Source organism: Ursus maritimus, unplaced genomic scaffold (genome assembly GCF_017311325.1).
Source record: "Ursus maritimus isolate PB19 unplaced genomic scaffold, ASM1731132v1 scaffold_2, whole genome shotgun sequence".
NCBI lineage: Eukaryota > Metazoa > Chordata > Mammalia > Carnivora > Ursidae > Ursus > Ursus maritimus.
In genome coordinates, this window is record NW_024424452.1 from 66853998 (window position 1) to 66874225 (window position 20228).

The 20228-nt window shown below is 43.2% G+C and overlaps 1 protein-coding gene and 2 long non-coding RNA genes across 5 annotated transcripts in view; 1 reads left to right on the forward strand and 2 right to left on the reverse strand.

The window, feature by feature from the left end:
• Positions 1–355: 355 nt before the first annotated feature.
• Positions 356–3111, reverse strand: LOC121103988. Its single transcript, XR_005836331.1, has 2 exons — positions 1860–3111; positions 356–1260 (listed from the first exon to the last, which is right to left on the reverse strand). It is a non-coding gene; the product is annotated as an uncharacterized LOC121103988 (long non-coding RNA).
• A 584-nt stretch (positions 3112–3695) lies between these two features.
• LOC121103989 lies at positions 3696–9053 on the forward strand. Its single transcript, XR_005836332.1, has 2 exons — positions 3696–3814; positions 4299–9053. It is a non-coding gene; the product is annotated as an uncharacterized LOC121103989 (long non-coding RNA).
• A 248-nt stretch (positions 9054–9301) lies between these two features.
• The window catches only part of HNRNPU (heterogeneous nuclear ribonucleoprotein U), an 11846-nt gene continuing 919 nt past the window's right edge, over positions 9302–20228 (reverse strand). The window contains exons 1-14 of one of the 3 annotated variants that reach the window (XM_040636086.1): positions 17944–18839; positions 16957–17068; positions 16799–16872; positions 14585–14724; positions 13911–14010; positions 13372–13484; positions 12786–13049; positions 12364–12483; positions 11810–11938; positions 11552–11720; positions 11035–11289; positions 10519–10703; positions 10085–10156; positions 9302–9668 (exon numbers count right to left, since the gene is read on the reverse strand). In XM_040636086.1, the coding sequence (XP_040492020.1) occupies positions 9615–9668; positions 10085–10156; positions 10519–10703; positions 11035–11289; positions 11552–11720; positions 11810–11938; positions 12364–12483; positions 12786–13049; positions 13372–13484; positions 13911–14010; positions 14585–14724; positions 16799–16872; positions 16957–17068; positions 17944–18634 (2478 nt within the window). In that variant the 5' untranslated portion in view covers positions 18635–18839 and the 3' untranslated portion in view covers positions 9302–9614. Of the gene's footprint in view, positions 9669–10084; positions 10157–10518; positions 10704–11034; positions 11290–11551; positions 11721–11809; positions 11939–12363; positions 12484–12785; positions 13050–13371; positions 13485–13910; positions 14011–14584; positions 14725–16798; positions 16873–16956; positions 17069–17943; positions 18840–20228 lie in introns of those variants that run through there. The other 2 variants (XM_040636087.1, XM_040636088.1) reach the window with 2 other exon arrangements.

The following is a 20228-nucleotide window of genomic DNA, read 5'->3' on the forward strand; positions in this document are numbered from 1 at the left end:
ATTGCAAGACACAACACTAATGGGTTTTTGACTTTGCAAGTTGCTATTTTTAAAAATGTACTCACTGCTTGACCCTATTTCTTCCATTTCTTACAACAGGTAGGTCATCTCCCCAAAAGTGAAGACTGTTTTTAAATGCTCTAAATTTTTGTGGATGTATGCAGTGTTTTAATTTTTTAAATGGAATGTAAATAGACATATGGTATGCCTACAAGTATTCTCAGACCTCGTTTGATGCAAAACAGCCACAGGATCACACACGTCATTACATTAATAATATAAGTCATTTATAATTAAATCCACTGCCATTAAAAAGGGCAAAAACAAAACAAAACAAAAAAACAAGGCACCCAACCAAGTCCACAGCATTTATTCATTCAGGAAAAAAACTCTCCCTTTCCAAAGCAATGAAATTATTTTTTTGTTTTAATGTCAACATTACTTTTCAAGAAAGTCTCTTAAATGTAACACAAAACACAAGCTAGAGGTCTTCCTGGTTAAGAAACGATAAATAATGAGAAAAGACCAGCAGACAGGACTCTGGCATTATTAATGCTCCTATTACTTGATTTCATGATAAGCCAGAGAGAAGGTGAAGCTATCCTGAAATTTTATTTTGTTCTCTACCCACTTTTCAAGGGGCAAGTGGGGAGCGCGTGCTCCGTTCAGTGCACTGGAGGGAGTGTTTTCCCCCCCATGCGCACCTTTCCCGTGGCTGTCCTTACCAGGGGCAGGGCGCACAGGGTCTGTGGTCTGCCAAATGCCAGTGTCAAGCACATGCCCAGAGATACTCTTACTGATCCTAATCACCTAACCACCAGAGGTAGGACTTGGACACTAATGAAGAAAGGCTGTTAGAAAGGCAAAGGCAGTTTCCAAGACCATACCATCTGTCCGCTCTACTGACACACGTCAGATCTGAATCCAGTCTACGTGACTCAAATTGACCAGTGGCTTGTATTTGAAGAGGCAGCGCCGTTTGTCTGCGTGAGTAGGGGGAGATGTGACGAGTACTCATCAAACCCGATCTTTAACAAGCTGTGCAGGCCACTTACGTTCTCGGCTTCAGTTTACAAATGGATGCAAAGTATAAAACTGGGTAATGGGATTAAGTGAACAAAATTCCCACCTAGCTCTCCCATACTACGATTACATCTTACCCTGTGTAAGAGAAACCTCTCGGCTGGCAAAATTTCCAAGGCCTTCGCCAATAACAAGGTTAGTTCATTTTCACAGCAGAATGACTGCATAAATGGAGACCTGGATAAAAACACAGTGGTGACACACTTACTTGGGTAACTTTTAATATCACTTAATAAGTTTATGTGATTATTAATACCCCCTATTTTCTTCCCCAACGACTAAGAGGTTACAAAATGCACTAACAGATTATGGGCTACCTAACACACCAGATCCCTATGCCATTGCTACTGGACCCCTCCCAGAAGGCCTCCAAACAGATCTTAGCCCTTCCACTTCTAGGCTCCAGCCCCATCTGTTTACACCCTGCCACCCGCTCTAAGCTCACTGTGAACCCTGCGCCCACCCCCTCGGCCTCTGCTCACTTTCCATTCAACTCACAATGCCCTCCTCCCGCTGCTTCTCCCTGTCCCTTCTGCTGCTAACTTATGGGAAGGAGAAGCACCTTCTCATGTAGGTTCTCCTACTACTGGTTGGCATTTTCACTGGTCACAGACTTGTGCTCCAAGCAGAGCCTAAGCTTCTCATCAAGAACTTGGTCAGTTTCAATCTTTCCATTCTCAGCCAAGTGCATGTCTGCTGAACTGTATTACTGACGGGAGTCCAGGTTCCCCTCTCATCCAAACACGCCCTCCCCACCGGCCTGGAGAGTGACCTACCTTCACGCCCATTTGGGGGCCTCCAGCCGCACCGCTGCTTTCACTGCTCCGGTAATTCCACAACTTCACACTAGGTGCTATAGCAGTAGATACCAGCTAAGTAGCTGATTAAAATAGAATTGCCGTCATTAGTAGTTTTAAAAACTTCTTGTGGCTATATCTGTCATACTTTTGTTAAATCTTTCTAGCGCTCTATGCACTTCCCCCTTCCCTCACCCCTCCCTTTTTTTTTCCTTGACTACTTGGCTTTTCCATCACAGTAAAAGGACCTCAGGGAATTTAAAATTAACTAGAAGCTTCTCTCTGGAATTTTGATTTATAATGACTGAGTTTGACAACAAAAAATTTTAACTATTCCTAATACCATTATTTGATTCGCAAGCATCTTTTTTAGTCTACGTACCTCTACTCCATCGCTGGTTTCCCTTTGCTTCGATTATATAATGCGAGGAGGTCTATATAATAAATTCAGGATTCCTGTTTATGCACTTTTCAGCAAAGAGCTAGGGATCAAATAGGGTTTGAATCCTTCTATTCCTAGACAAAAATCTGTAGTGGATGGGGGTCAAGGCACCCCTTTAAAAGTCATGTTAATATATATACTATAATTGGGTAAACAGAAAATCTTAAGTAGAAAAATTAAAAGCGACTGCTAGAATTCTTCTAGAATATTTTTTTGGAAGCATCTTAAAATAGGGTCCAGGACAATATACCGATATCCTCTACCACCCCAATACTGGCGTCTCTCACGGCTCATTTTGTGTAGTAAGCTCCATCTTTTTCTCTTAAAATAGGAAGCTTTAGGGACAAGAACTTATTACAAAGGTCTTAAAGTATGACATTTTGAAGCTTGTAACATGAGCACTACAGACTGTGTTGCAAGTTGTTTTCAACTACATTTCCCTTACTCTCCGTTTTCTAGAATACAGATGACCCCCCCCCCCACAAAACTACCAGTGACATTATAAACAGGTACAAATTTTAAAAGGCTTCTATTGTTCCCTTTTTAAAAGTTTAGATCAAGTTAGCAAATGAAATCTGTTTGTTTTCTAGGAATAACTTCCATTGAGGTCTCTCTGCTATAAACCACCTTACGTGGCCTGCCCTTCCGAAATCAGGTAAATAACCTGCAAACACCGGTTTCTTAATGGATCGGTTGCCATAGAAATGTTTCTTCCCTTTAGACTGAGAACAAGTCATACGAAATGAAACCTATGCTTTGCCATCTGAATCAACAATTACTTTTGAAGCAAATGTTCTTCTAGTTAGACTGAGGGTTTTTTTTTTTTTTTTCCCCTCAAATGAACAAAATAGTCAGGATTTTTACCTTTTGGTCTGAAACTGAGCTGTCTGCTCTTTCACAAGCCATTAGAGTTTTAGTTGATACAGAACTGTATTTCATTGAGCAAATCCTGACCACTGCCATTTCAAATCAGGGTAGCAGCCAGGTCCTCTCACTTCACCAAGATACATTACTCTGGAGTATGTGGTGGGAAGAACAGGTTTCCTCTAGGCTTCTTATCAAGCCTTTAAACGACTTCAGGGCAATGAGAAATTACTGCTTTGGAGGCACAATCAGAGGTCACACTGAGCCTTTTTATTCCTTCTGTCTTTACAATTTAAATTTACTTCCTTATAGTTCATTTCTCCATTCTGATATGGAATCTACCTCCTCATCCTCCAAAAGGCTACCTAGTTTCCAAATGTCTGTAAGCTACAGAAGTATTTGCGCATTCGGCATAGATGCAGAAGGTAGGGGATACAAGGACTAGGTATCTTAGACTCCTTTTTCTGCATTTTAAGTATTTAGGCTATGCAAGTGGAAAAAAGTTACAACAGAAGGACTTTGAACCATTAGGCCGTACGAGGATTCGGCTCCACCTGCATAGTCTTAAACCTAGGTGAGAGGACCGCCAACTGCTTCACATTACACCACCAAATATTTCACATTTCAGGTATGCAAAGGAAAAGTTAGAAAACCTTCCCCCCCCCCCCCGTTTATACAATCTATCCAATCTGGGTTATCAGTTATTTCCTTTTCCCAAGGGAGTTCTAATTAAGGTGATCCTGGAAGCCCAATATAACAAGTGTTAAATGTACAAGCAGCAATTAATTTGGAGTACCTATTGGAATCACTGGAACACATTTAGTTGGGCCCTTTTACTCTTCCACACAGCACATTCACATGGACAGACTAAGGAAAAGGAGATGAAATTTAAATCAGCATTTTTTTTTTTGCTTTATTACTTTACTTTAAAATATATATATAATATATATATATATATATACTAAGTCGGAACATTTTATTGTACTGAACCATGATGCTCCCACTCCCTGAACTACAGACAACTGAAATGTAAGGATACCTTCTATTAATAGCTACCTTCGGAAGTAAGGATTTCACCTCACCTTCTCTCTGTATGCTCTAATTCCTCAAAGCTTTTACGTTACATGTTAGCAGACTATACTGGCCATCTCACCGTTCTTGGCTTTTAATTTTTTCGCTGATGCTAATTTGTGGATACGCAACACAACTCAAGTGCTTGGCACGTACAGGATATTTTATTGTACGAAACTGACTTTACTTCCTGTAAGATCATGGACTGCTATAGAAATGGCAGGAAAGAGCATGCCATCAAGCACAGCTCGTGCCCAGTAATCAGACGGGTCAGCTCTCCAGCCTGTATCCCTGCAAAACCTCCAGCAGCACAGGTCCAGCTGCGCGTGCTCCAGGCTGAGCGCCACGCGCTCGGAACGGTGCCACAAGGAAGGAAGTCACCTTCTCCATGAGGACATCGCTCTCTTTACCTAGACAGTTGTTACCTCAACACCTTCGACTACAGAATACTGCTTCTCATACCCACAGATCCAGCTTTGTTTAAAAGCAAAACCCCTGCTCCTTGTCAAGATGCAAGTATATGTTGAATCCTGGCATGAGAAGGGAGAAATCAATTGTAATATTCCTAGAAAATAATTAAGTAAATACAAATTTAAGCACGTAGTGAAGGTCCTTGTCCCAATAACTTACCTAACCGATGATTACTGATGCGCTGGCCTAGCAGATATCTACTTGTTCCCTTACGAATACTGATCTATAATCACAACTGAAATTCCCCAGTTATCTACGTCATGCCAAAAAACTGTCCTTGTTCAGCTTTCCACATGGACAGCCCATCCCCAACATAACCTCACGAGATCCACAGGTGAAACATTTTAAAAACAATTCTAGGTTAACATTATGAGTAAGTATTTTACAATCTACTAAGCCTTACAGACTAAATTAAGTTCCTGAGGCAACCTCATTAAATATACTCAATCCCCTGAGTTGACTTGGAGTCAACTGGTCAGGATGGGACGGTAGATCGTTACTTTATCTAAGTGCAAACTGTTAGCCGTTGCCCACCTTTCTCAAGCTTTTTATTTGGGGGGCTCCAGCTGCCCTCATGTTGAAATCAACAAAGTGGGGCCACCAAATAAAGTAGCATGTTTTTAGCAAAACGTAGTAAAAATATACTATTGAGGTAGGTTATTTCAACATTCGATTTCACATATACGTAATTTAAACTTTGGAATGTTAAGGTACTTGGGGATCCTGGGTTTTTGTCCTCCCCCGACACACTCAAGAGATACATACTGTATCCATCAGCACGCTTCTAGGTCACTTCCGAAATAATTCTGAAGGGTTTATTTTAAATACCAAGGTTAGTAAATATAAGTAAGACAAACATCACTCACTTCAGCATGAGTTAGCTACACAAAGGATGTTTAGTATTTGTCTAACATGGTACCTGTAAGCCCTGGCAACGAGGTTAAAAAAACACAGGCATTAAGAGCAACCGAAATAAAAACTCAACCACTAAACTGGGGAGACCTACCTACCCCCTGCGTATTTCAGTGGAGAAGCTGAACAGGGCTAAAAAGAAGATTCAAATCTAAAAATCATCCAAACAAAAGGCTCCAAAGAGCAAACGGGTACTGTAGTTTTAAGTTTAGGCAATTCATCTGAAGAGACTGGTTTCCGTGACTAATAAATTCGAATTGCTGTTTAGAGAGCTAACGCAGGTGATTCTTACTCAAAACACGGATACCTTTAATGCTTGGGCGTGAACTACTGCGACCTCTTGCCAAGGCTGGAACACGACATATCCTTGCTTTTACTATTCCTAAAAACGCTATAACTGAAATGGAGTTTCTCTCAGAGCCCCAGAAACATGAACAACAAAGTTTAGATTCAAACCATTTTAAAAATTTTAGGAGAAAATGGCTTTAGGAAAAAAATACCGTATTCACCTTTCCACAGTATTTCACAGAATATTCTGGGGGGTGGGAGTGGAGAATCATTCTCTGCTACAATTTCCACCCACTTTTTGAAAGACATTTTATAGTTACATGTACAGAAGGAATTATGGAAACATTTTAAGATGCACATTTGTGTCTACTATCAGAAACTTAAGGCTTGGGCTGTGAAAGACAGGTTCACGCCTTCAGTACAAGCGTATTCTGTTCGGCTTTTTAAAAAAGTATCAGATATACTCCCATAGACCTATCATCAGATCTTTGTATGTGACAAGTCTCTACCACTGCTTACAAAGCTATGAAAATACTTCATTTTTATTTGTGCAATGGGACTTCTAAAACGATCCTAGGATAAGGTGCCAATTTATATTAACCTTATAGAAAAACAAGTCATTCAACTCACACAACTGATGCAAACATTAAATACAGAACATCATCTGGCCATGAATGTAAACTCTCCAGAAGGTGAAAAACATACTTAAAATATACTTTTCCTAGAAAAATTTTAAATACTTTTTCAAAGAAAAGGGTCTTTTAAGAAGCTTCAACACTTCGTTAGTGCTCAGGACCTCTAGGTTCATTGTCCTTATCGCTGGACGGGGTCTATCCTAGGCAAATGTGAGCCTCTTGTTTGTGGATTTAATATGGCTTCCTTTTGTCATCTCGACGTCAGGCTGACCGGACGCACGCTTCACTCTAAGATTTCATCTCACTGGGATCGATCTGGGTATCAGGGCCAGAGGTTAGTCCTGGCTACTAGGTCCAAGCCAGAGCCCTCTGTCAAAGGCCAGACAGTGACAAGATGTGACCTACCAACAACAAAGAAAACGCTCTATAGGACGGCATGAGTTACTTCATTTCTATCTTGCAGTGTTTTGCCTTCTTTCCCGATTAACCTACTCATGCTGTTTTCACACGACTGCAGCTGACCAATCTGATCCGATACCTGACTCAGGATGATCCATCCAACTCTCTGCGAAACTTTCTAGGGAAAGCACCACTTACAGCAAGAGCAACCTCACGGGAACAGTTGAGACACTTGTTCAGAACTAGGTCTTTAGTTTACTGGGTGTTTTGCTTGCCACAGAGACGTAGCAACCAAGTTTCTCACTGACAGATCTTATTCTGCCAAGCGGCATTCATTTTTCTCCCTTTTGCTTGCTTGCTATCTGCTACAGTCCCTTCTTCTGAATTTCTTAAACACTAAAGGAATTATTTCTTTCCGTACATATTAATTCTAATCTTCAGACTGCTTTTGGTAATTTTTACATTTTCCTGGACAGTGCATCTATTCCACCTTTCTTCCCAAAAGTTTCCGGCCTACACAAGGCATGACAGTCTACCAGAGTGTTACTGGTACATTACTCTCTTCCACTGTGATTATTAGAATATAGAGCTCCTTAAGCAAGTAATTTTAAACTACAATATATATCCAAGATTCTTCAAAGGTACCTAAATCACTGATTAGCAACAAAGGTTGAACTTTTCCCCTGGGTAAGTCTATGCAACCCTAGTAATTATAATGTATACTGAAAAATAGTTCATGCCTGCGGTTGCTACCACTAAGCTAACTGCTAAAAAACCCAAAAGCTCTTGAGACACTACCTTGTACAGTTACCGTTAAGTGTTCTTACAGTAATTACACGATTAGCCTTTGTTCCAAAATCTATCAACTAAACCTACACCACCATCTAAAACTCAACTCCAGCTCAGCTTGCAGCAAAATTCCTAGGAGTATGAAGAAGTTAAAGATCTGATTTAAAATGGCTAAAACAAAAATCTAAGCAAACAGAAATAGACAAACCTAAACTTACCAAAAGCAACCTAAAACACCAACACACTAGACTGAAGTCAAGGTTTAGTTCTACAGTTTGACTCCTGATTCCTCACTTCACATCAGTGAGGGTCCTTTAAGAAGATTAAGTGTTCTGTGCAAACCCAATAGAATTACAATTAGGGGATCTAATGTCGTCACATAGCTACAGTTAAGTTAGCAGTGTTGTGTAGTAGTGAAATCAATGACTGGCTCACGTGATGGCTTCTAAAAGCATCGTTCCCAGAGTTTCATGTATTAGATAGGTGCGTATAAGATATTCGGTTGAGGACAGCCATTAGCATTTTGTAAAGATGGTAAACGGAGTGTTAACTTCTCCCAGCCAGTACACCATTTCCCCTCATTAAAATGTTAAGTCATCTGGGGGGGGAGGGGAAGGAAGAATTCAACTTTGCTTCATAATTCAAAGTCAATTGTCAGTATACATTTAAGTTTTTAAAACCTAAATGTTCCAAAGTACAGAGTAAAGAATAAGCTGTCCAGAAAGCACACACTTAAATTTTCTCCTCTTGGGAGTTTTATAAAGGGATTTTGAACCTTGATGGCGAGAATCCCAAAACAAGAGTAAAATGAATTCTTTTTATTGCAAACAAACGTCTAAATTAATTTCTCCACCCACTTTCTTTAGAAAGAAAAAGAAATCAGCAGGCTAAGGAGATACCCATTCAAGAACTGACATGATTAAAAATTAAGATATAAATGGGTGACTCACAATGTCATTAGCTTACAAAGATGGTGGAGTAAACTACTACAAGCACACTAGTTATACAGTATTTTGTGGGAGAAGGGCATACAGACATAGCTAACTTCATATAGATCCCATTAGACAACTGGATTTACAACAAGTTTTTTTAATAAGAAATGGGCAAAGCCAGCTTTCTTTTCAGAATCAAAATGCAGAACAAATGGAAAAAGTATGGTATTGAACCTTCACAAGTTTGAGCCTCCACAAATAAAGCAACCAAGTTTTACATGTTTAACAGCCCTTCTACATACACTCCATCTTCTCCATCTCGGTTCCAAGTGTTATCTTCATTCCCAATTACGCCAATTCCATTGTTATTTAAAAAAAGAAAAAGCCTTCCCCGTTATTGTCGGCAACTACTATTGAAGCTTCCCCCGCCACTACTCAGAGAACTACAGAGAGGATGGAGTGTACTATGAGCGGTACAGAGTCTTATGCAATTCATGAGGACCACTTAGTCCTTACATGAATCTGGTTGCTAACATTTCTATTATATTGTGACAATGACTCCCGACTGTTATCTCTGTGAGAAATGGGGGGAGTAAATTCTTAATAAAAGACACCAGGTACAAAGCAACATTTTACTTTTGTTGTGATAAAAAAAAAAGTCACATTTTACAGATAAAATGTAGAACCCTGAAATACTGACACATTCTCTTATCGTGCACAATGCTGAGGTTCTCTTACGATTCACTTTAAAACTGCAATTAAAAATGTACAAAAAAGAAAAGAAAAAAAATCAACCCACAAAGCTTCTAAAAAAGGAACCCGCAGGCACTTCCTCTTGTGGAATGTTTAAAAAGTTAGCCTACTAAAGAAAACAGTCGACTTCTTGTGAAGGTTTTGGAGAAATATGTATCAGTTCGTTTTATTTGGGTATTCAATAATATCCTTGGTGATAATGCTGACTCCATGGCTTCTGACCCCAGAATTGCTGTAAGAGAAAATTTTTTTTTTAAAGAAAAAACATCAATAAGCCACTCAAACTGCTTTTAGGAAATGACAATCTAATTCAGAGTAATTGCTGGAAACAAATATATACCTGTCATACCTCTGATTTCTACCAAACCAGATTTAGTTAGTATTAATATCCCATTATTATCAATAAACACATTACAAAAGGAAACACATCATGACTTGGTTAGTTTATACAATTAAAGCTAGCAATAAAAGAACCGTTTGTATTAAAGAATATTTTATTATAACGTTAAATTACAACAAACTCCACCTAAATTCACACCTTGCCCTGTAACACTTATAAACACTCCAAACCCTGGACAAGTTTTTCAAGACTGATTTTTATGAACTTAAAGTACAATTAATGTCCATAGCACATAAGAAATTACTTACACCCTGCTGCCACTGGTTGTAGCCCTGAGATTGATTTTTGTAGCCACGATTGTTTCCTCGTCCTCTGAAGTTCTGGGGAGAAAAAGACATCTTTAAGAACTCAGAGCACAGTTTGTCGGTTTGTACACGGGGGAAGCAGCGGCACAGAAATGCATCATCGACTGCTAGCAGTTATGAAGCTCTGGGAACCCTCTGCTGGTTTGTTCTCAGGTATCTAACTTATTCATCTAAGGCATCACCTGACTCCATGCTAGTTCACCTGAAAAATCAAAATTCAGTGGGCCTCATTTTACCATCACTAGTCTTTATGTCACTGCATACAGACACACACAACGAGCTGCTTACGATTCTTACTGAGGCTTGTTACACACACCTACAACCTTCCAGACTAAATCCTCCAAGCATCGTGCCTGGAGGGACTTAAATCGTTTTACCTGGTTGTAGTTCCCTCTGTTGGGCATTCCACCTCTGTTGTAGTTCCCTCTGTTTGAGTAACCGCCTCGGCTGGGAAACACAGGGCCGCGAGGGTACGGATAGCCAATGCCGCCACTGCCGCCGCCGCCGCCACCTCTCTGCGGCATATTGCCCCTCCTGTTGTAGCCGCCACGGTTCCCGGGAGCTATGAACAAGAGATGGTTAGTTTAACAGTGTGCTGTCGCACCTCCTTTACACAGAGGACTAACGACAGGTTCCTCCGGACCAGTCCTTGATCGCGGGAGGGGGAAGTCACTTTTGAAGACAAGCACAGTGTTTCATTTAACCACTCACATCACCTACACGTATTTATCGAGTCACTAGATTTTAAACCAGTTACTAGAGCAGCAGGATCAAGCCAAGAGTCGAATGTCCTAGGCCAAACTCTGCTAAACCCCACAAGGACCCCCAACCACAAGATTCTCAGCACCTGTCTCAGCCCTGAAGCGAACGAGCCCCACACGCCCAGGACTTGCCTCCCCCTCGGAAGTTGCCACCGCGCATGTTGAAGCCGCCGCGGCCTCTGTGGCCACCACCTCTGTTGAACTGGTTCTTGCCACTCTTGTTTTTATTGCTCTTCTTTGAGCCAGTGTTCTGTTTCTTTTCCGGCGGAAGAGCCTTTTTGCTTTCTTCCTTATACTGTTCCAAAAGCTTCTGGGCTTCCTCCTTCTGCAGTTCCACATAGGTTATCTCATCGAAGCACTCCGCTACCTCGGGCAGCGTGAAGTTCCCTACAAGGAAGGACGTCAGGTTAGCTTAAAACCCCGTGACACCCACAACCCCAAAGCCTAAACTCGAGGGCCTTTCGTCTTCTGAAACCACACTATGCCGTCTACTCCTGGTTTACTCACTTATTTTCCTAGAAACAAACCAAACACATCCACTGACACGGAGTGAACATGACTCGTCGAAAAGCATTGCTGGCAGACGACATTCACTCAAGTTTACAGACATAAATCACAAAAGATGTGAACACAGAATTAAATTCCATGCCTTTCATTTTGAGGACTGCATGTTCTGGTAGGTCTTTTCCCTCGACCTCTGCTTTCTTTTGTGTTCTCTGCTTGTAGTCTTCATCTTTCGGGCAAACTACAACAGCTTTTCGTTGAAAGCCTGCAAACAGGCACATTTTTCTCCTCTGGGCAGCAGCAGACACGTTTGTCTTGAAAACAAAGGGTATAAACCCAAATATTAGCTCCACACCAAACACAACAATCCATTCCTTTTTTCAACATCAAAGCTACAGATTACCTGATCCAGAATGAAATTTCGCTTCTTACGGGCAGCAATCTCAATAAACTTTCCAAGACACTGGGGAGCTCTCTGCAACAGCGTGTTCAGTTTTCCAGTATCAGCCATCTGCTTCTTAAACCCCGCCACCTGTTTCACAAGTTAAAAAGTTCCTTTGACCTTGTGAATGAAGCTTATTCTTTTAGCATCAGCTTAGATCTATGTGGAAACCACACATTTCCTAACTTAAATACTGCCTTTCCTCATTACCATTATGAAAAGGGTCACTTCACCACGTAACAAGATCCTCTGCTGTTCACCTCTTTTTTAGCTACTGAATGTTGATAGCTCAAAAAATTTTATAGAAAAAAACAGTAAAACCTAGCCACTGGAAGGCACTTTACCTTACACAAGAAGGTAGTTTACCCTACGTTCTACTCTAAGTAACCAATGTAACTTTGACAAACTCCTATCTCTAAAACACCAACAAAACGCATAAAGACAACAGGCAAAAAGATTAGAATACCTTCTGGTCTTTCTTAAATGCTGAGATGACACCCAAAAATTTTACTTACCATCATTTTATCCATTATGGTGTTTGTCCCAAGAATGTTGTATTTACCAGGATTTTCTGCTGCATGTTTAGTAACCCAGGTGGTTTTCCCAGCTCCTGGCAAGCCAATCATCATAACAACCTACAACAGAAAGAAATGGTATTTCACTTATCACTAAAGCCATCTAAGAATTCCTTACACATGTTTTTTAAATGCATGAGAACCCAGTTTAGATATATATAAATTTCATTGCCCTAAAAGCAAAGGGAACTTTTGGAAACTCAACACTCTACAGAAAAGCACACAGCTACTAAGAGAAAAATCACTGGCCGACAGCGACAGGCACAGCAGAATCAAACAATCGTCCATATCATCCAAATGTCATTTCTGCCAAACAGAAGTAATCTTCAAATGCTTAAGAAAAAAAAAAAAAATCCACGTACCTCACAATCTTTCTTCTCTTCAGGCCCCTTTGGTCCTCTAACTCGATCCTCTAAGGGGACATTCTGGATAAAAGTATAATCTTCCGGTATTGGAAAATATGGCTTTTCCTTCTGACCAAAATTAAATTCAACTGCACAGTTGTGGCAGAGAACATGCGGAAAGAGTGGCCTTCCAGCAAGAATTTCCTTACTGATTTTGAAGGCAATGCCAAGATCCTGCCCATTCTTTGCATAGGAGAGTTCTACTTCATCACTTTCAAAGTTCTGTTAAATCAGAAAAAAATTAATGGTTTTAACCTGTTAAATTTTCTTTAAAAATTTTTCAAAATTTAAATGAGGAATGAAGCTTATACTATGGAAAACATATTTAAGTTAAATGTAAGGAGCTTTATAACAGTAAGAATGAAACACATGTATCTAGAAGCAGAAACAATGCTGCCTTAGCAAACACACTAGATTTTCAGGTCAACTTCATGTTAAGTAGTTTTCAGTCAAAATGGTTAGTTGAAGGCTAACGTTGATATACCTTTAAAAAAACTCCTAGCTAATAATTTCTTGCTTATACATAGAAACTTAGCCGACTTACAGCAAAACATGTAATCACATCATTTTCATCAAATTTCTCTCCATAATCTTCAGTCTCACAGTTGCATGTTTTTATTCCTTTAAGGGAATACCCATAAGAAAATTCTTCTTCACCTAAGAAAATAATTAACTTTCATGAAATCGATGGTTCAAAACAGTCCAATGACCCACCATATTTTAACATTCAAGATGGAATGAATCAACAGAAATGAGTATATAACCTAACATTCTTCCCCTTACACTTTATCTAGATGTAGAAAATTAATGAGCTAAATGAGTTATGTAACTATCTGAAAAACTGCATACCATGGGATAGTGATTTTTTAACCCACTGGCCATAGAACAAGTAATTGTAAAGGAAAAAAAAGAAAAACTGAAAGTCAGCTGATACCTACTACACTGCTAGTAGTATCGTTCATGCCTACAATACTAATAAAATGGATTAAAAACAGGCAGAAGGTTTAGAATGCCTTGGAGTCTAACTACTGACACCAGACCCCAAACACGCATGAGCACATACTACTCAAATGGAAACGTTACCAAGCAACATTCCACTTGTGGTTAGTGACCAGCCAATCCGAACTTCATGTATGTCAATATCTTTTGTATATAAATGCCTTACTGGGATCTTCTCTGTAACCTGAAAATCAAATCATAAATGATTACGAGGAAGATAAACCCTTGAACCCTAGTTTATTTCATCTGGGCAGTGGGCTAATTCTCTGGCTACTAATATAAAGACACCCCTTCTACCCTTACCATCTCTCCCCTACATTTACGAAAACTTTAATAATCGACAGAAGAGCTTGAAACTTGAAATTGAAAAGGTTCAAGTCAAGTCCTTGGTTGACTCACATTTAAAAGAACAGTTAATGTATAAAAATTACACATTCTTGACTTAAAACCAATTAAAATATACATTCAACATGTTTTGCTCTGGAACAGTTGAAGCCTAACCAAATTATTTTTAAACCCTTCGTGGGCCTTTCAAATGCCTGATAAAGAAGGAGCACCCTAAAGACAAACAGGCTGACTCTACAGCACAAATTTCTGGTGTAACAAATACAGTTAGCTGTTACAGGTTTTCCAAGCCCCTCTTCTGATCCACAGAAACTTCAAAGGTAAATTCCACTGACACCGAAGTTGTCAGGCAAATGGAAACTCACAAATGTTCTTAAAAAAAAAAAAAAAAAAAATCACAAAACTGCATTTACCTTCATCTCAAAACAGACTTTGCCTTTTGACACACCGTAAGATGCCCTTCCTCCAGCCCAAAGAAAAGCAAAACTCTCCATAGTGAGGGAAGAAGCACTGAGGCGGTCTCTTGATATTTTAAAATGTAGGTCACAATTATCTGGAATTATATCAAATACCATATTATTTCTTTTGACATCCAATGTAAATACATCTGCTACGTAGACAAAACCTGGTTATTACGTTCTTGCTTATCTCCTAAAGCTGCACGGCACACATTGCTTCTACAGATCATGCTGCTTTCTGCTCTGATCTTCACTTTAAGCCCCACTCCCACCAAGTCACTCTCACCAAATTATAAACTAAAGCGTAAACTGCCTACAAAACCAAAAACACCAAGGTTTAACGTGTATTTTAAGTATATAAAATAATCAAGACAATGTGACATGGGATACATACCTGCTCTGCTCTTTACCTTGATTTAGAGGCAAGCAGTAGAGGATAGCAGGAAATCAAAGTGAAGCATGCCAGAACCAGGTAGAATTTACCAGTGCCACAACAAACTGAAGGGAGGCCATGGCCACATACTTTGAAATACAGGAGGTATGAGCTGTTGATCCTGCACTTTGTAGTTTTAAAACACCAGGGGCTCTAGATCCTAAATTCTTTCTCAAACTTGTGAGGAAGGCAGCCTCAACCTAGCAAAGTGCAAACCTGGTTGTCTAACACTGTTAATATTACAGCATTTTAGGTCCCTTTTCGAAGCCAGGCTTGCTGGTTGGTCAGTAACAACGGGGGATTATCCACTCCCCGGATTACCTAAATCCGGGAGAAAGGTCTTTAACCTGGCTGCCTTCAGGTCAGCGGCTCATCAGCACGCACCTTCTTGGAGTTCTCACCTCATGTTAAAAAGTTGTTTTCTTTTTATTGATGAAAGGAAATTAGATCTACAGTTTGGAATTCTTAAATGAGCTTTGCTCTCAAAATTCCTGATCACTGGCAGAATTTTCGATTCAACAAATTGTGTTTGAACCCAATATAGATAGTCCTAAATGAGCTGATGTTCCAAGGTAATCAGCTAAAAGCCCATCTAGTCTGATAGTAGCGTTAACTTCTAGAATCATTGCTTCACTATCTTGCCAATTCCAACTTAGGTTTGTATTTAAGCAACCAAACTATTTAAAATAAAACTCTCAAATCAACTACTTTTCCATGTGCGTTTTTTTTCTTTTGAAAGACTCCCTTAGCTCAACTACCTGTAAAGGATATTTAATAAGAAATTAATAAGAGTTAACATTTACATTCTCACAAATCTGATTAAAGGTAATTTGTATTGGAAAACATAGGAATCTGAACTTTAAGTCCCTAGATCTATGGGGCAGGTTCACACCTTACCACCTACTTTTCAAATTATTTCTACACTTTGTTCTATTTATCAAAGTGAAAGAATTGTGCATTCTGATCAAATACTAAACCAACAAAATGTTTTTATACAAAATCACACATCTGACAGCCAAGGCCCATTTAGAGGTTTGCAATACTTCCTCATACTCAATTGCAACCCAACTGGGTAAAGTAGCAGTGTTTACAGCGCTGCCATTGATACCATTCGCTGCTGAAGAAAGCTAGTAGCCCAGTGATAGCCCACTGCTGCTGCCCCAGGTCTTTGGAAGAAATCAACTTATGTTAAAGCAGCAGCTACTGAACTGGAATTGAGAACAAAAGAGCAGTTATTGAAAGAGTAATATTACAATATTTTAGAATAGGGAATATACTTGTGTGCTAATGGGAAAAGTCATTAATACATATTTAATTAGCCCAAATAGCTCGCTTAATATAATTCTACCAAAAAAATGAAATTACTTTATTGTAGGAGCCTATAAGGACAAGTTACAGGTAGTCTTACAAGTTTCCATTAGCTAACTAAAGCCAAAATTGGCATTAATTTTACATTCCTACAAATGAAATTTTTCTAGTCATATAAGAAAATACCACCAAATTGCTGGAGTCTCTAAAATTATCAATACGACACAACTGATGCTGTACTACTAAATATTAAGCTACCAGTATCTGAATACAACCCATCATCATCGCCCTGCTTTTAAGAGAAACGGTTTACACTAAGTTTTCTGCATTTAAGTTCAGCACACTGCGTTAAGTCCGCTAATACTCTGGAACCAAAACCGACACATTGAGTAACTGGGGGAGGAAAGGGAAGAAACAGCTTCACTTACAAGTATCAAGACAAACCACTGTGTCATCGAAGTGCTCATCTTCTTCTTCAACAGGTGGCTGAGGAGATTTGGCTCTGAAAGACAGAATTGTCTCCTGATTCAGCTTCTCCTACCCAAGAAAGAACGGGGACGGGTAAAACTAGATCGGCCTCCTCTACCTGCTGTACTTGTTCTCTTCAATGTACTCAAAATATCCACGGCCATGATCTTCTCGAGGTCTTTTCACCCCTCTCTTTTTATCTCCGCCTTTCTGCTCTGTTTTGCCGTCTCCTATAACACACAACACCCCTAACATAAGGGACCAAGCCGCGACACAACCGGGGAAAAAAAAAATCCCCCTCCTGTTTGTGGACGCAAAAAGCCCGACTCTCCCGTTCTTTTTTCTAAGCGTTTTCAATCGACGAACCCAACGCGAATTCAAAGAACAATCAGCTTGGAACCGGCCTGGAGTTAGTGACGCAGTCTAAAGACATTCCTAATTTTGCCAGCCTGCTCGAAGGTTCGAGAAAGCTCCTGGAGACCAGCACGGCCCAGGCCCCGAGCCCACGTGTATCCCAAAGAGAGTTCAAGAAGGGGGGAGGGGCCGGGCCGGCCCGCGCGCCCTCCCCGCCCCTCCCCCACCCGGGCCCGCGTTCCCCGCGGCCGCATTGTACAGATCTTCCGCCCCGCTCTCCCCGCCCGGCCCCTCCCGCCGGAAGTGACGTCACGCCGAGCCCCTGCGCTCCTTGCACAATACCGCGGCCCAGCGCCGCCAAAGCGCGCCCGCCCCGGGCCCTCGGGCCTCTCCCCTCCCCCCGAGACATGTGCCCGCACCGCGCGCACGCAGCGCGGCGGCGCCACCGCGGTCCGACGGGGCTCCCGCCCGCGGCTCCTCCCCCTCCAGCGGCAGCTGCAGCTCCCCCCCTCCCCCGGCTCTCCAGCCACATAATGGAGGCGCCGCCGCCACCGTCGCACACGCCGAGCCCGAGGCCGCCGAGGCCTCGAGGCCGGGCGGGATTCCCCGCGCCCCCTCCCCCCCCCGCGCCTCCCCCGCGGCGGCCCCCGCCCGGGGCTCCCTCCCCCCGGCGGGGCTCCGGCAGGCCTGGGGCACGGTCCCCACCCCGCGCGGGCCTCCCGCCGCGCGCAACGTACAACGCAGCACTCACCCGCCGCCGGAGCCCCGGGGCGACCGCCGCCTCCGCCGCCTTCCGCCTTCTTCTTACCTCCCGCCTGCTGCTGGCCCTGCCTCGCCCCGGGCGGCGCCACCGTCACCGCGAACAGCGAGGTGGGGCCGCTGCTCTTCCCCGCGGCCTCCTTGGCGGCCCCGCGCTGCTGTGGGGGCTGTTGCTGCGGCGTCGCCGGCGGTTGAGGCTGCTGCTCCCCGTGCCCGTTCTCGTCGCCCGCGCCCTCCTCCTCGTCGCCGAGCTCATCCTCCCCTTCCTGGAAGCCCTGATCGTCGCCGTTCTCGTCTTCCGAGGCGGCCTCCTCCTCCTCCATCGGGCCCGCGTCGGCCGCCCCCGCGGCCCCGTTCTCCTCCCCTAGCTCCATCTGGTCGCCATCCAGGGCGGCGATCCCTTCCTCCTCCTCTTCCTCCTCCTCCTCCTCCTCGTCACCGCCGGCCGCGGCCTCCTGCTCGAGGCCTGCTCCCGAGCGCCCGGCGGAATCCCCGCCCAGGTCTAGGCTGCCGTTCCCTGGCTCCATGGCGGGGCGGCCCCCGGCCTCCTCATCGTCCAGCGCGGCCTGGAGTCGCTCCATGAGCTCGGCCTTGAGGCCCTTGTCGGAAAGGCGCCGCTTCTTGAGCTCCTCTTTCAGCTCCGAGACCTTCAGCTTTTTTACATTAACAGGCGAGGAACTCATGGTGAGGGCCCCGATTCACCGCTAGGCGCTGGCTCAAACTCGGCTCCGCTCACTCGGCCACTGGTGGCGGCTGCTGCGGCTGCTCCTCGGCCCGGGCGGCGGCTGCGGCTGCGGCTGGAGGTGGGTTCGTGCTGCAGAGCGGACCCGCCTGGTGTCGAACGGCGCCAATTCCTTTCACCGAGTTCGCGAGGGAGACGCGGAGACTCGCCTGGCGCGAGCGAGCACGCAACGTCCTCTCGCAGGGGCGGCGCCGCGCACGTAATATAGCCGCCCCGCCCCCTGCGCTGACGGGAGCGCTGCGCAGGAGGAAAGCCGGAGCGCGCCCGCGCCCCGCCCCGCCCATTACCGTACTTCCCTCCCCGCCCCCACGCCGAACCCGCCGAGAGCGCGGCGCAGGCCGCGCAGTGCGCTTCCAATTGCGACCAAGCAAATGGAGGTGAAGGAAACCGCCTTTCAGTTAAAGCGATCCACTGCAGCCTCTGTTGGGTTTCGTAGTTCTGTGGCGGCAGCACTCGGCTTGCGCTTTGCCTCTCCAGCCCGGAGGCCGGATTCAGCCGGAGGCGTGCAGGCCTCGACTTGGCGTGTTCCACTCGAGCCCTCCACCTTTTCTTCCATCTTAGATTCGCCTTCTTATCTCTCTCTCCAGCTATTTGTTTAAAACTCCTTGAAATCTTATTTCCGTGTTGATTCGTGCAGCACAAATTGGCAGTGACTGTACGCGGGGCGAGGGGGGGGGTTCTTCCACCTCATATTTGGTTTAATTTTCCTAAGTCCTGCCTTGCGCACTGGATTTTAAGTTCGGGAAGGGCGAGGGCAGAGCATCTCTTTTGTCTCTTCCCCAACCCCCGGTGCAGGGCTGGTTCGGGAGCGTGAGCCTCTACTCCGTGCTGCAAAGGCGTGCTGGGCGAGCCTCCTCGGGGCCGCTGCTCTCCTGCTGCTGAGAGCCAAAGACGTGAAATTAGCCTCAGGGTGGCATTTCTGAGTTTCCTCTACCTCCCCAGAGAGACAGACCTCTGCAAGATCAATTCCGTCCAACTTAGGACGTCCCAGTAGCTAACAATGAGACCCGGCTAGACCTTCCACTCCGCTTCTGCTCCTGATCCGCTAGAAATACTCCTGAATAAATCATGCTGAAACTAAGAAAAGCTCCTGACAAATCAAGGGCTGGGATTTTGTAAAAAAGAAAAAGAGACGATCTTTTGGTGTATTTTAGAAGTTTCATTTTTCTTTTTACTAAATAAAAGGCGTGTTCTTGAGGTTTTTGCCCAGGGGGGACAATATAGATTTGTGATAGAAGGGAACATCTTAAACCCCAGTCTGCACAGTGACTTGCCAGTGTTCCACTCTCTCAAAGGAGGTCAGTTCTACACACTGCTTGGTGCTGTAGCTGGCACAGCAATGCTGCCCCAATGTTAATTTGAAATTGGAACAGTATGAACACTGCCCCGTAGCCTAGTATGATTTAACCGATTAGTAAATTTTTAAAGTTTCTTCTCCATCGCTTTTGAGAAGCATGTGTTTTACCATGCAGTTATTATAAAGATGAAATATTAACATTTGTGAAATGATTAGAGTTGAAACTTCCAAATAGTGC